General features: G+C 35.9%; 1 protein-coding gene and 1 long non-coding RNA gene across 5 annotated transcripts; one reads left to right on the top strand and one right to left on the bottom strand.

Moving 5' to 3' along the window:
- The first annotated feature begins 6,341 nt into the window (after positions 1-6,341).
- LOC108965545 (dynamin-like 120 kDa protein, mitochondrial) lies at positions 6,342-11,022 on the top strand. 4 transcript variants are annotated; one of them, XM_018928049.1, is made up of 16 exons: positions 6,342-6,509; positions 6,604-6,892; positions 6,965-7,100; positions 7,265-7,387; positions 7,518-7,592; positions 7,661-8,250; positions 8,323-8,550; positions 8,610-8,755; positions 8,809-8,973; positions 9,031-9,209; positions 9,603-9,680; positions 9,734-10,128; positions 10,189-10,307; positions 10,380-10,464; positions 10,528-10,732; positions 10,790-11,022. In XM_018928049.1, the coding sequence occupies exons 1-16, from the start codon at positions 6,478-6,480 to the stop codon at positions 10,852-10,854; spliced, it is 2,910 nt and encodes a 969-aa protein (XP_018783594.1). In that variant the 5' UTR covers positions 6,342-6,477; the 3' UTR covers positions 10,855-11,022. The 4 variants fall into 4 exon arrangements, with proteins under 4 accessions (XP_018783594.1, XP_018783593.1, XP_018783596.1 ...); XM_018928048.1 differs by having other exon boundaries at positions 9,031-9,218; XM_018928051.1 differs by lacking the exon at positions 7,265-7,387 and having other exon boundaries at positions 10,790-11,021.
- A 16-nt stretch (positions 11,023-11,038) lies between these two features.
- LOC108965546 lies at positions 11,039-13,142 on the bottom strand. The gene is made up of 2 exons (XR_001993114.1): positions 13,079-13,142; positions 11,039-13,000 (listed from the first exon to the last, which is right to left on the bottom strand). It is a non-coding gene; the product is annotated as an uncharacterized LOC108965546 (long non-coding RNA).
- Between the last annotated feature and the right edge of the window lie 3,002 nt (positions 13,143-16,144).

The raw sequence follows: 16,144 nt of genomic DNA, 5'->3' as shown, positions 1-16,144 counted from the left end.
TTTATTTATTTAAAAAAGAACTTTATCTTATTCTTTAAAGAAATCATATTTCTTTTAAGCTTGAATATGAGCGAGTTAAATGCAATAATAATAACTCATAATAAAAATCTATTACACGATTTTTGTGTTTCATTTGAATTCTGGGTTATGACACTGCTATTATTTCGAACACAGTTGTATATATATATATACACAGTGGGCGACAAAAGTCTTCGTACAGCGATCATTTCGGCTATCTGACATGTCCAAAAGCAATATGAGAAAAGTAAAGATGCAATTTTTTTTAAATGTGCTTTTATTAATACATTACAAAAATTAACTTGTATTAATAAAAACTGAACCAGTTATTAACATAAAACGAAAAAAATTCAACCTCTAAAGTCTACGTACGGTTTGAAAATCAGAAGGAAATACTTTTGTAGGGCACTAAAAGTTAACATAAGTGATCGTTTAACATTTTGTTGACCCTCCACTAGCATCTATAACTGCTTGCAAACGTCGGGGCATTGAAGCGAAAAAATTTTCGATTTCAAGGGCCGTTATTTGTTGCCATTCCTGTTGCAGCTTCTCTCTTAGTACTAGGGCACTAGTAATGTCATGTTTTCGTATCTTCCGCTCCAAAAACTCTCAAACGCATTCAATTATATTTAAGTCTGGGTTTTGAGGAGGTGAATTCAGTTGTCGTGGAGCGTAGTAAAGCAGCCAGCCCTTCACGATGTGGGCAGTATGATTTGCATCGCTATCCTGTTGTAAGATCCAACTCTCACCAAGACATAGTTTATCAACCGATGCTTTTAAGTTTTGTTTCAAAATATATTTATATAGAGAGCGATCCATGTTACCTTCCACATACACCAAAATTCCAACTCCAGATGCAGCGACAGTGCCCAAAACCATTACACTACCAGCGCCATGTTTCATTGTAGGAACTAAGTGCTTCGGGTTCATTGCGGAATTTGGTTTTCTCCAAATAAATTGTAGTTTAACTCATCTGTAAATAATACTCATTTCCAGAAATCGAAGTTTGAGATTTTTTTCACTTATATATGGTTTCTTACGCGGAGTTCTGCTGTGAAACCCATTATTATTCAAGGTCTTTGAACTATTCGTGGATGCACACTTGTATTTGACCTAGGTGCTACCTCTGCGTCCAACTTAGTGGTTGTCACTTTCGGATTTGGTCCACTTCTTTCAAAATGAACGATATATCTCTGCGACTCAGCTTCTTTGAGCGACCACTGCGCGTTTATTTTCAAGACTATTCGTATTTTTGTAGTTATTGAATATTGTTTGAACTGTTGATTTTGTTAAATTAAATAAATTTGATATTTCACCAAACGATTTCCTTTCATTTCTATACGGGAAGCCATTGTCACAACCACGAACTTCTGGAAGCTTCCAAAATACAACTACACATGAAAAAAGAAGCGTGGAATGTGCGACATATGTAGACTTTTGTCATTGATTTTTTTTTTTTTTTTTGTTTTATGTGAATTATTCGTTAATGATAAAAACAGATTTGAAACAAACTTGCATCATTATTTTTTTTATAATACTTTTGAACATGTCAGATAGCCAAAATGGTCATTGTACGTAGCCTTTTGTTGTCCACTGTATATATATTATATTTATCTAACGGTAAAAGAATAAAATGAAATATTGGACTCAATTGAGTTGATTATAATGAATAATGAATATTGTCAAATATGCAAAAAAAAAAAAAAAAATAGCAGCCAACATAAAATTAGCAGCGCAAAATGCGCCAATATTTTCTGCTACACTTCACCTTTGGCTGATTAACATAAAATTTTCGATTCGCTTTGCTTCAGACATTTGCTTTGACAGCTAAGTTCGATGTATGTTTTGCTACGGTGGTCAGACGGGGATTCTTTGTCGTTCATTATAGTCAATTCTCTGCTGGTGTCGCTTGTAGCGTTCACAGAAGTAACAAGTCCGACGCGTTGATGTGTTGAACACAATGCTCGCGACAGACTGCAGCAGCACGACAGTGAACTGAAAATGGCGTTGTGAATCCTACTACATGAACGTTTGTGAGAGGGCAGCAACATAACAATGGCCAGCTTGTACACAAGACAATGCAGTTGTCCATTTTGCATGTACCCAATTTCGTTGTTGCCATACTAATACCTTCTTGAAAGTGAAATTTTTTATGCAAAAAATAAGTATAAGTCGGCCTGCAGTCGTGTAGTCGTGTAGCTGCCAAAATAGGTATGTTCATAAGAACGTGTGTATTTTAATATTTGACAGATGGCGTTTGCAGTCTGTCGCGAGCATTGTGTTCAACACATGAGTCGGAATATTTTCTTTATTATCACATTCTCATAAATACAAAATTCGTAATCACAATCTCGTTTAACCATTCACTAAAGTCGCAAAATTATATTATTGAAAATTGTCACATATTTTCACGCAACATTAGTTATTCCATTCATTTCATTATAAACCAATAAATTAATCTATTTCAAGAATTAAAAGCGTTTATGTTCATTAAATTAGTTTTTAGTATAAAACAAGAAAATACTTAAATAGTTCTTCCATTAATTAAACGGTGAAAATATAAAAATTTTTAATCTGTATAATAAAAAAGCGCTATCCGGGATTTATCCCCGGCGCTATTGCTGAGGCGCGCAGGAATAAGTTCTTTTATCTCGGATATGAATTGTCAACCTTATGGCCAATTAACGTAGAACTTTTTCTTCGTTTTACGTCAGACATTTGTTTTGAGAGAAAAGTTCTATGTGGTAGCCAGATCCTTCTCCACCTGGTCGCTCCAACGGAGTGGAGGTCTTTCTCTGCTTCCTCCAGCAGTTACTGCGTCGATGTCGCCTTATCGGAAACCTCGTTTGGTATCGCTTGGAGGCTTAAACCGGCTGTTGACGGACACTATGTTACAATTTCGAGTATGATTTATCCAACCTTATTCTACAAAGAAGCTGATGCATGCTCCTTATCAGTTCTTCACCACCATATTTGAATAGCTAGACCATCAATGCATAGTCTCCCGCAACTTTGTTGTTTTTCAGACTGTTAATTTCAACTTCTTCATGGTCGGGCAATGAAACGTGCGCTTCATCGTCATCGCTGGGGAAACGCGTTCACCATATCTTGGGTTCTACTTTCACTACTATTCAGTAAGCTGCAGAAGTGTTCCTTTAATAATTTTTCTATGCTCTGGGCATGAGTCACCACCTCTGGGGATTCTACAAAAGTATGCACCGCATCTTTTCGTAGAATGTTCGAGTATTATCACTGTCGGCAAGCTCTTCGTACTCACGCACTTCGGCTTCTTTCTTGTTTTTCGTCTCGTTTCCTTCAACTATTTTTATTTAGGAACTTGAAGCGAACGCACGTCAAAAAAAAAAAAAAAACACTGGAGATGTATCTTTCGTCTTTCATTGGTTGATTTTGATTCGGAAACAGCCAGATAGCCTGATGAATTTTCTTTTGCTAGAATTTAGTGCTACTGATAACCATATTTCGGGTCTAGGCGAAGTTGATCAGTCTCAACCCCTTTGAGGATGTTTCATCAAGGAAACTAAAATTACCAATCGTTGTGCCTTCGATTCCTTTCTTGCCATCCTGGCGTTAAAGTCGCCAAACACGATTTTGACATCGTGGTGGGGGCAGTTCTCATAGCTGCTCTCCAAACACTCATAGCGAACATCTTTGGGAATATCGTCCTTCTCCTCCAACGAGGCGTGGGCGCAAATCAGCGTTATCTTGAAGAACTTCGCTTCGATGCGGATTGTGGCTAAACGTTCACCCACTGGGGTGAATGACAGTACTCGGCGACAGAGTCTCTCTTCCACCACGAATCCGACACCGAAATTGAGCTCCTTTATATGACCACGGTAGTTAATGCCACAAGAACCACAATAACCTGATGCCTTCTATTAGCGCTTGGAGCGTCACGTTTTAAGTAGCCTGGCTTTTCTCAATTAATCAGTTTTTGAGATGATTTCTTTATCTCTGTAGTCTCTAGTGATCCTTCACACAGTATGTATTAACAGGTGATAATAGTCATTTTCTTGCTCAGAGACAGTTTTCAGTATATACAACGTCCATTTTCCTATTTATTATTATAGTTGTCTTCTTGTTATTCTATCAATGTCATACGAGTATAAGAGAGTATGTAAAGTATAATGAAGTGATTATTCTCTTCTCTGAAGCAGCCTGCTTTTTGTACTAGTAAATCTGCGAAAGTGTTGGGTGTTTTCAAAAATTGGGTTAGAAGAATTAACGTACACAATTCTCTTCCCTTTAAAAGAAGATATATGTACACCACAAAAACTTTAGATTGGTTAGCAGGTTGTTATGTAGGAGGCTTTTGAATACTGTATCTAATTTATTCGATAAATCGTCTGGAATGGTGCAGCATGACTTTCGAAATGTGGATAGTACCACCATAGCACCTAGCGTCATAAACGCCCAGATAGTTCAAGTCCTTAACCAGAAACCATCCTCTGATGGGGCGATCCTCGTAGCGTTGCTATTTGCGCTATTTGAAGACATCAAAGACTCGACGCTCCCCCCAGGACTGAAGAGGTGAACTCCTGAGCGGTCGACAATCATCCGTACTATTTCAAGGTATAAACTCAAAACTGAGAACAATTAAACAAAGGATTCCGCAGGGTGGGGTCCTCTCCCCCATTGCTTAACTGCTAGGTATAGCTAACCATGCAGGCGATGTTGAGCTCGAAATATTTAACATATACGTCCCCACAGTTATGTTGCCCTATAGAATATTCTCCGAGCATAGGTACGCTACTTCGTGTTGAAAACCGATTGGCGACAGATAGACGATTCGACATTCTGTACAATGAATAAATACGCCCCTACCAGAATAATATAGCACATTTAAAAACTCGCCCGATATTACCATAGCTAATGGTGGTATGACCTCTCCCCTTTAATTATCTCGATCGAGATACTCACCGACTTTATTTCTATGGACCTTCGTTAGTTATAACAAAAGCCAACACAGAATTTACCGAAAGCACCTTCACCTACGGGTGTAATCGTTGGCTAACGTCAATACCGCAAGGTGATCGCCCTTATTTCCCAGCCGAAGCAGCTATTTTAACTAACGAGCGCGACACCTTATACAATGCCGATCCCTGAAACTCCAAAATAAGGAACCTCAATTTAAAGATTGGGGGAATGGTAAACCAACACAAGCGGTCAAAATGGATAGAGCACATGAAGTATTGTAACCTTATTGCAGTCGATGGCGTTAAGATTCCGACTACAATAACCCTAAAATTTTAGGTGTGACTCTCGACTGGCTGTGCTCCTTCACTCCTCATACGACTGCGATTATCGTCAAAGTAAAGAGCCGCAAAAAAAATTTCTAACAAAGAAAAGTTAACAATATACAAAGCAATAGTCCGAGCGACCCTTAACTATGCCGCACCTATAAGGTAGCTTGAATGCAGTGAAACGAAGGCAATTAAGCTCCAAACATGTCAGAGCACTCCACTCCGGACAAGGACATCATGCCTCTTGAAGTCTTCCATCGAACACCTACTTAAGAAGGCCCGTATGATCCGAGTTAAGAAGCATAAGGAACTCCTCTCCAAGCAGTTCTATATGGGGTTCTATAGCAGAAATCATACGTGCAATCACCTGCTTTGAGCGGAACCGCTTCCTATGAGCATCAAGAGGTTATTCCTCCATCCACCGACCAGTGGAGTCATTAACACCTTCATACTGTAGCAGGTTAAACTCCTACTCATTCAGAATAAGCCCTGAAATATCAAATATATGTTCAGCGTGCAATGAGTCCCAGCATGACACGGCTATCTCTTTGCATGCTATGACAACCCTACTCATCATCCCTGGTCTGCACATCGTACCATATCGACACTAATAGAATTGACAGACGGCAGCATTAATCCAGATTAATTCAGGAGTTAGTGAAGATAACTCCGTTGCTAACTCCCATTTTATCCTCAAATTTTTAATTAAAATACGAAGTTTTATGTTATGATGCAGTTTTAAAAATAACGTGTTGATACGTTTTTGTAATAATAAATGGTTTTGTAAAAATTAGTTGGCCAACAACCGCAATGTTTTCTTCTATCCATTATTATAAAAATGACAATCAGCTGTTTACGGGAGCTTAGAACTCGCATAGCTGCTTGTCAAATACAAATTTGGATCTGTTTAACCAATTAACCCAAATTAACGCTGTCGTCTGTCATGGCTTTTATACTCGTTCAGAGATTTCTCTCCCTCGTGTGAACACCTTGTTTGTAAAAAGACCTTTTATAGAAAAGCTAATTTTGAAACGTCTGGCAGTTACATTAAGTGTCAGTGAATGAGCAACACAATCAGGTGAAAAAGAAGAGCACTATTTCACGGTTTGTGAAAATATTTAATTTTTCCAACTGAACTTTCGTCTGCACCGCATATTTATTCTGTAGACTGAAAAGCTCCAAAGCTTCTCTTAAAACCATGTTACGATTAGCCTTTAACAAATCACATCTGTAAGTCAAAATATGAGATAGATTATGAAACAGTTATCTGATATTATAGATGTAATGGCGTCATCGTTTAATAAATTTCTCGCATATCCTTCAGGGGTACAACCCAAAGAACCACGTATTTATGCACGAAAGTTATTTGCTCCAATCATTCCACGCTTTGTAACAAGTCTGTACGCAGGCAAACTTGTGATGAGTACGACAGACCCCAAAGTAAACGTGGTCCAGGTGATTTTCTATACCCTCATCCTTACGGAAGACATGGCTGGTATGTACCACCAACTCGAAAATACGGAATGCTTGTGGTCAGAATATTACGTGGTGCTTTAAAACTACGATATATTGTTCTTGGTGGCGCTATTGGTGGTGGCGTATCACTAAGTAAAGTAAGTATAAATATTGACACATTTTATTAACAGATTATTAGATATAAATATGTTCATTATCAATCGTTGTAGAAATATGAAGAATGGAAAGATGGTCTGCCCGACATGAAATGGTTGGAGGATGTTTTGCCACAAGGCGAAAGATGGAATAATTTTTCGAGAAAATTGATGGATGTTGGCAGTGTTATGAAGGAAGTTGTGCAAATAGGTAAGAAATGTAAATAATGAGTGTTTTTGATATTCTCTCACAACTCGAGTAGGAATTTTATTAATATAAATAAGTAATTGGGTATTACTAATTGCATTTTTGTGCAGATAAATAACTGTAGTAATTTTCATATGTAATTTAAATGTAATTGTTTTCGTATTTAGATCCTAAGCTAAAGGAGCTCGGGGAAGAGAAGATAGCAGAATGGAAAATATGGTTCGATAATCGTCTGGATGATGCCATTGAGGCCGCGGATTATCAAGGCAACAATGCCAGTATAATTGAATGTACGTTCATTTTAATATCATTAGCCATTTTTTAGTGAGAGAATTTCAAAAACATTTGACAAATCCTTGTATATAAAGATTAATACACATGTACTAACAAAATATTTTTTTTAAATAACTTAATAATTAGCAAAAGATGATATTAAATCCAAAGCTTCTGTGTCGGCATTAGGTCTGTCTAATGATGACAGTCGTAAAAAATATGGTAATTATGAAATTTCAAAAGAATTAATTGATCAAAAAAATTAAATTAAATATTATTTTTAATTTTAGAGAACTTGCAAACTCAAGTTGAAACCTTACAAACGGAAATTATGAATGTACAAATTAAGTACCAAAAGGAATTAGAAAAAATGGAGCGAGAAAATAGAGAATTAAGGCAGCAGTATTTAATACTAAAAGCGAATAAAAAAACAACTGCTAAGAAAATCAAAAAATCCCTTATTGATATGTATTCAGAGGTTCTTGATGAACTGTCAGGCTATGACACAAGCTATTCCATGGCCGACCATTTACCTCGCGTTGTGGTTGTTGGTGATCAAAGTAGTGGAAAAACGTCAGTTTTAGAGTCTATTGCAAAGGCACGCATTTTTCCTCGTGGCAGTGGAGAAATGATGACACGTGCACCAGTTAAGGTGACTCTCGCAGAAGGGCCTTATCATGTTGCTCAATTTCGTGACTCGGATCGTGAATATGACTTAAATAAAGAATCTGACTTGTCAGAGCTACGCCGTGAAGTGGAGTTAAGAATGAGAGCTTCTGTTCGCGGTGGCAAAACAGTAAGCAATGAGGTCATTTCAATGACAGTAAAAGGACCTGGTTTGCAAAGAATGGTTTTAGTCGATTTACCAGGAATAATATCTGTAAGCTAAAATAATTATGTTATATACATATATTAACATTAACTGAAACTTTGCTTATATATCTTTACTTAGACGATGACTGTTGATATGGCAGCTGACACGAAGGACTCAATTCACCAAATGACTAAGCACTACATGAGCAATCCGAATGCAATAATTTTATGCATTCAAGATGGTTCAGTTGATGCTGAACGAAGTAACGTGACTGATCTGGTAATGCAGTGTGATCCACTAGGACGACGCACCATATTTGTTTTAACCAAAGTGGATTTGGCTGAAGAACTCGCAGATCCTGATAGAGTATGATTGGAATTTTTGCATTCCTTAATATAACTAAGTCATATTCAACTATTTAACAGATACGCAAAATTCTTTCTGGCAAGTTATTCCCTATGAAAGCGCTAGGATATTATGCTGTAGTAACTGGTCGTGGGCGCAAAGACGACAGCATTGATGCCATTAGGCAATATGAAGAAGATTTTTTCAAAAATTCAAAGCTTTTCCAGTAAGTAACTAATTTTACCAATTCAGGGCTGAGTGAAACTGATATCCATTTAGCCGACGAGGTGTGATAATGCCCCACCAAGTAACTAGCCGAAATCTCAGCTTGGCAGTCTCAGATCGATTTTGGAAAATGGTCCGCGAAACAATAGAGCAACAAGCCGACGCCTTTAAAGCTACCAGATTTAATTTGGAGACAGAATGGAAAAACAATTTCCCACGGTAATTTCCTTATTTAACAGTGAATACTAATTTATTAATACAGTGTGTATTGCACAGGCTTCGTGAGTCAGGGCGAGACGAATTATTTGATAAAGCTAAAGGGGAAATATTGGATGAAGTTATCACGCTCTCACAAATATCCGCAAAGAAATGGGAAGAAGCGTTGACTGAAAAACTTTGGGACAAGCTATCAAATTATGTGTTTGAGAATATTTACCTGCCGGCCGCACAGTCAGGTTCTCAAAGTAATATTATGTAAATATAAACTAGAAACTATTGTAGTTCGCTTGCTGGCACTCATTCTGTTATGTTGTGCTTTTAATGAATTCATTAATGCCTAAAACATTTTTTTTAATAATTGTTATTATTCAGGCGTTCAAACGGAGCAGTATGTGTTTGGATTGTTCTACTATAATAACATATATATGTAAACGCACAAACCCTTCTTCCTATGTATTTATGTATGAATTACACTCACACCTTATGTACTCAGGTGTACTCAAAGTAATTTACACATGGGTTTCATTTTATAAACATATTTATACTCGTCATCAAGCATTTTCACTCTTTTTGATAAATTGTAAAAAATCTTACCAAACACCTTCATACTCATATAAATATCCTTCCAGATTCCTTCAACACAATGGTGGATATAAAGCTGCGGCAGTGGGCAGAACAGGCTCTGCCTGCTAAATCGGTGGAGGCAGGTATGTTCCGTTAAGATATTAAAATGATTTTTGGTTATAATGACTATACATAGGTTGGGAAGCCCTGCAAAACGAGTTTATATATTTAATGGAGAAAGCGAAAAAATCACCTGACCATGACGACATTTTTGATAACCTTAAAGGCGCTGTGGTGGACGAAGCGATTCGTAGGCATTCTTGGGAAGATAAGGCTATCGATATGTTGCGAGTCATACAACTGAATACATTAGAAGATAGGTTCGTTCATGATAAAACTGAGTGGGATCAAGCTGTTAAATTTCTGGAAACCTCTGTAAAAGCTAAACTGACACACACTGAAGAGACTTTGAATGAGATGTTGGGTCCAGGGCAATTCACTCGTATAACTCATTGGAAATCGCTAACAGAAGATCAATCGAAACGACGTTGTGTGAAAACGGAACTGGATAAAGTACTGAAAAACGACGATGTGAGTGCTCCAAAATATCTTAGTACAATCAAATATCAATTCAATTGTAATAAAATTTAGAAACACTTACCTACATTATCCTACGACGAACTAACGACGGTCCGAAAGAACCTACAGCGTGATGGCATTGAGGTCGACACAGACTACATACGTCAAACGTGGTTTCCTATTTATCGAAGGTATTCTATGTTCTTCAAGTTTGTTCGACAATTTTTTTCCTAAACATAGTTTTTCTATTCTTTTAATTTCAGACACTTCTTGAAACAGGCACTAAATCGTGCGAACGACTGCCGTAAAGCATATTACTTATACAGCCAACAGGGTGCAGAATGTGAGGTAATAATTATAAATGTATAGAACCTTGTTAGCAAGTTTACGAAGTGGTTAATGATGTTTCAGATAAGTTGTAGCGATGTTGTCCTCTTTTGGCGCATTCAACAAGTGATTAAGGTTACATCGAATGCACTGCGGCAGCAAGTAATTAATCGCGAAGCGCGTCGATTAGATAAAGAGATTAAAGAGGTTCTGGATGAATTTAGTGATGACGAAGAGAAAAAGGCGCAATTGCTAACCGGGAAGCGAGTGACACTTGCGGAAGAATTAAGTATGCTATTTTAATTGAGTTAATCGCAAATAAATAAATATACGATTTATTTTACAGTTAAAGTACGACACATTCAAGAAAAATTAGAAGAATTTATTAATTCTCTTAATCAAGAAAAGTAACTGTTCACTGCGTGGACGTATGTCTAGTCCTTATTTAAAATTCATCGAAATAACTCCATGATTCTGACAGAAAAATATTAGTTGATATTGATTTGTTCACCATTGTGATTTATTTATTTAAAATTCTGTTTTTATTGTTAGAGCGTGACATTTTAAAAATGAGTGCAAAAATAAAAATAGATGATTGAACTTATTCATATTTATTATTTTAATATTTCCATTTGATTCATGGACAAAATAAAGCAACTTATATAAGTGGTATTAAATGATTAAATTTTAGGGAAATCACTATATTTATGATATGATATGATGCGCCTACTAATTGCTATGCTGGCAAAGTTGCCCTCCGTTGTCACTTTCTGTCCTAAGAGTCCTTATAAGTCTCTTTAAGGTAGTAGAAGCGTTACATAATTCAAAGGTACTCTCATGCTGCCACCTTTTTTCTTCAAAAGTCCCTCATCTGAACTTCATGGACTCGCCGCTTTCGCTCATTTCACGTGCAGTCGGGTTTACAACGTCACGGTTTGCTTGAGGAACGCTTCGAGGAGCCTGGCGAATTGGTCTCGCATGTTGTTGTGTTAATGAAATGTTTCAAATCTTTGGTTCTTCTTGGTGTGAAATCGTCTATCAAAATGGTTGAGTATCTAAGTTATTTAGCCTTATTTTGATGATTTGCCTCCAGTCCCTTAATCCATGTGTTAATTTCGTTCAATATATCGTTTTTGCCAATGAATCTTCAAGATGTACATACTTCACAATTTATCTCTTGACAATGTCTTAACATAGATCCCCACGAAGATTGATCGGTGACTTTAACTCATTAAATAATTTTACTGGAACACATTTATCTTGTCCTGTCATAGCCAGGGTTTTTCATATGAGTAAGTCTGGTGTAAGTTTTTCTGTGGCCTCAACAAACTAAAACTTGTTTGTCCCATAGTCTCCATCCACTTCTTCCCAAATAACTGCTTCTGATTTTGGTGGAATATGCTCTCAGACTGTTATTTTGTATTTGTTATCATATCCTTATAATATTCAATTATTATTTCATCGACGATATATGCAACTACAAAATAGTGTATCACGGATGCCTTTCCAATTATGACCCTGAACGTTACTTCTCCGAAGATTTCATTTCCTCCTGCAGTTGCAGTACGCAATTTTGCATCAGCTAATGGTCTTACTTCTTTATTAACCAGATCAGATCGAATTCTGGAATTTAACGACCCTGTATCCACACTCAGTATACGCTATTTACCGTCTGCACATTCCATAATGGAAACATTACTCATACTCCTGCTTATTTGTGAAATGGAGATTATGGCGTCCGTTGCGGGAACTAGTCCATGCCTTTTTTCGTTGGCTTGTTTTGGTTTAACAATTGGTTGAATTTGACATCTTAACAACGCTAACTAGGCCAAATGCTCCGAAATTTGCCAAAATTTAACGGGAACACTTGAAGTTTTGTAAGCTTTCCACATGTGTGAGTATACTTTGGGCAACCGTCTAACCCGATGAGGGATATTGAAATTCAATTCGATTGCTATGCCTGCTCAAGGCAAAGAAAAACGGAATGCGTTGTTCGACAGCTGCACAAAATACCAAAGTCCTGCGCACTGCTTACTGTCATCAAGTTTCCATGAGAATAGCTATCTTCATAAGGTGCGCAATCTCCCTCTAACCAGAATAGTGGCCCACTGCTGTATCGTAGGAACTCAGGCATCATATTGCCCGATAGTTCTCTGTTCCCCAGTGGTAATAACGATCTTTATTTGCTACTTCTGAATTTAACACACCAGTTGAGCTTTGCACTATGAACAATTAAACAACTTGTTATATCCCACCAGAGGGAATTTCTGTGACTGTGCACAATAATGACATCGGCCACTGGAACTGATGACATGTGTTTTATAGTAAACGACTTTCTCCGAAAAATTTCTCGCTTCTTTACTGCAAGGAGCCTAAACTTCCCCTACTAAACCAAAAGCCCATTTATTCACTAAATGTGAAGATATTGTCTTCTATGACAAAATAGTTATTAAATAACACCAAAACTTTGGGCGTTACGTATGATAATTTGTCCGTTTACACTCTGCGTGCAATAATGACTATAACCACCTATCCTCAAATTAATAGCCGTCAGAACCTGAGGAAAATATAAAAAATACGTTATTAACAACTCACAAAGCAATCTGACGCATCACATCTGGATGATTAAAGATACCATACAATCATGGATAAAATGATCCGGAACTCTTCTACTTGTTGAGAGAACCCATGATCATTGTATATACCTACAAGTAACCAATCCTTCATTTTTCACTAACACATACGCAAAAATCTACTACAAATTAGGCACTTGGTACGGGTTGCCCCTAAATATTCTACTACAAATTAGGCACTTGGTTCGGGTTGCCCCCAAATATTCTGGTACTAATTAGTCACTTGGTACGGTTTGCCCCAAAATATTCTACTAATAAAACGTTCAAATGCCTCAAATCTGCTTTAGTGTGTTGCCGTGTTAGGTTTTAAAATTTATAACTTTAACAATATTTTTATAAAATATTCAAATATTTTTCGATTATTTAAATTCCCAAATATCAAATTTAGTCAGTTTTTTCCAAAATATTAATTATTGTATCAATATATTATTAAATGTTTCCAATTTTATAAAAAAAATATTTATTTCCAKAGWTACCTTGATCTGTGATTTTGAAATGAGAATTTTAGCGATTAGGTTTGTACGCTTATTATCAATATTTTTTTGTTTTTTAAGTGTTTTCGTATACCAGGTATAGGACCCTTCTTTCCACCACTAGTCTTTTGATAGGGTTTGTAATAAGTATTTCGCTGTGGGTGATTTAGAATATTTAGTAAATATKATTTATTACCTAGTAGATTGTTTTGAATATTATTGTTGATTTTCCTGAATTGTACCTGATTTTTTGTATTAGTTTTTGTTTTTGTTAAAATTAACACAAGCAATCGACTTGTATTGTTAATKTATACATACAACGGAATTGTACCTAATTTTTTWTATATTTATTTTGCTTTTTGTTTAAATATTTTCAGGTTGATTGTTTTGACATACATATGTATATTGTCAATGTTATATTTTTAATGTAATTAATATTCATGAATTGTACCTGACTTTATATATTTATTTTTGTCTAGTCATATTTTTTATAATAAGTAGATTGATTTAAAACTGTATATATAAGAAGAGTGAAAATGGGGCTCCTGGTTAGCCGAACACCCAAACAGATCGGTGGGCCGCCTACTTTGCAACCTCAGAGGTGGTGAGGAAGAGCAATAAACATCCAATAATCTTTTTTTTCAAAAATATTCTTGAAAGTTTTYATTAATGTTTTCCGTAACAAATACTTTTTCACAAAAAATTTAATCTACTACATTTCTTTTAATTACATCTCTGTGCCTWAAAAAGGCAGATTTCGATCAGGTGATCTCAGCTGTGAAAAATTCTTGGAAAACAGCTGATTCTTTTGTTACTTGTAGAGTTATACAATGCCCATGATCTCGTTGTTTGCTTTGGCAGCACTGAAAGTTCATGCGCTACTGAACAGAGGGCAAGCAAAACAAGAACTACTACTAAGAATCTCCTAGAAATAAATTGCAAAATTAATGGGTTATTATTATCATAATTTTTTTTTTTGAAGATGGAACGTGTATTTTGTCGCAGAGTTTTTTCGCTTCGTCGTATCAAATGTCAACGAAAGTACATACATATGTACATCTTTGGAATTCCCTGTAAATGTTATTTAAACTTTGACTTCCGAATAAATAATTAAAAATATTACTTTATTAACAATATAATTAGCCTAAAAAGAAGTTTTTTAGTTTCATATATGGGTCATTTAAAACATGCAAAGTTTTTTAAATATTAAAATGTTTTGTTATATTGAGGTTTAAATTTTATTTATGAAAATCGTTTTTAATTATAATTATATATTAGGGTGTAATATATAATAGGATATATATTATCTAAAACTATTGATAACTCTAATTGCCTTTCAGTGGAATGTAAATCGAAAAATACCTAAGAAATACGACAAAATTTTTAAAACTCAGTTATTCCTATGTGGCACCATTAAAAAATTTTATAAGCAGTGCTCTTTCGATCAAAGAGTTTCGAATCATGATATACCTGCTTTCAGTGGCGTTGCTACAACTTCGGGCGCCCGGGGCCAAGGATGTTCTGCCGCCCCCCTTTATCTACATACCTACCTACAAGTTTCATGAGGTGGTCCGAACAAAAGTGAACTTTTACAAAATATCTTCGATATTAAATATATAAAATTTAGGAATTAGAAGCCACGCAAATTCTGATGTTCCAAAATTCTCACACGGTTTTTGAGGAAATTGATAGTAAATTTACAAGACATCTTATTAAAAGCCATAGAACCCACATAAAACCCATTTTCTCCCTATATCTTGTATACTTTTGACACAATTTGCAGGTATTTTTGGCCGAATTGGAGTTTTTTAAATAACATTTTTGAGAATTTGGAGAAATAAAAGTATTTGTTCCCAGCGGTATATGGTAGACATTGGTAAGCGAGCAAGGTAAACGATCCTGCATGATTGCATTATCGCTTACTCCTATGTCCTACGAAAAGTAAGAGATCACCTCTTTCGCTTACCATAGGAAGAAAGAATTCTTCGATGCCAAAGTTAACGAATAATTCTTCTATGCCAAGATCAATAGTAAAATAGAAAAATTAGCATATTAATTTTGCTTTATTTATGATATGTATATATTTCGTTATGAAAATAAGTATTTATGTATTAAAAGGAATGATTTTCTTTTAAGCTACGATATTTAAAGAAACGGTATATAAAGCGAAGATCGTTTTGCCGCCCCAAGACGTTGCGCCCGGGGCGACAAGTAAAGAAGGGCTAAGTTCAGATGCAACCGAACAGTATATACTTTTGAAACTTACAAGAATTAAAGCCAGGAAAATACTTTATGGTGTAAAACGTCAAGCGAAGGGTAGAAATCTAAGAAATTTTATATATCTTCTGCTTCCCCCGGCGGGTACTGCGTCGAATACTTCCAGAGCTGGAGTGTTTTCGACCAATCGGACAAAATGACCTAGCCAGCGTAGCAGCTGTCTTTAAAATTTAATTTTATATATACATATACTAAATATAACTTCTATGTTGACAGACACATACGGTTTGTTAGAAAAAAAGAACACCATTATATGAAGTACATATATGGAAGTTGAGGTAATACCGACCAGATTTTATCTATTTTTCCCAATATCAC

Source organism: Bactrocera latifrons, unplaced genomic scaffold (genome assembly GCF_001853355.1).
Source record: "Bactrocera latifrons isolate USDA-ARS-PBARC rearing strain unplaced genomic scaffold, ASM185335v1 scaffold_141, whole genome shotgun sequence".
Classification (NCBI taxonomy): domain Eukaryota; kingdom Metazoa; phylum Arthropoda; class Insecta; order Diptera; family Tephritidae; genus Bactrocera; species Bactrocera latifrons.
The sequence above is the reverse complement of the archived record's forward strand: the minus strand, read 5'-3'. Positions and strand labels throughout refer to the sequence as shown.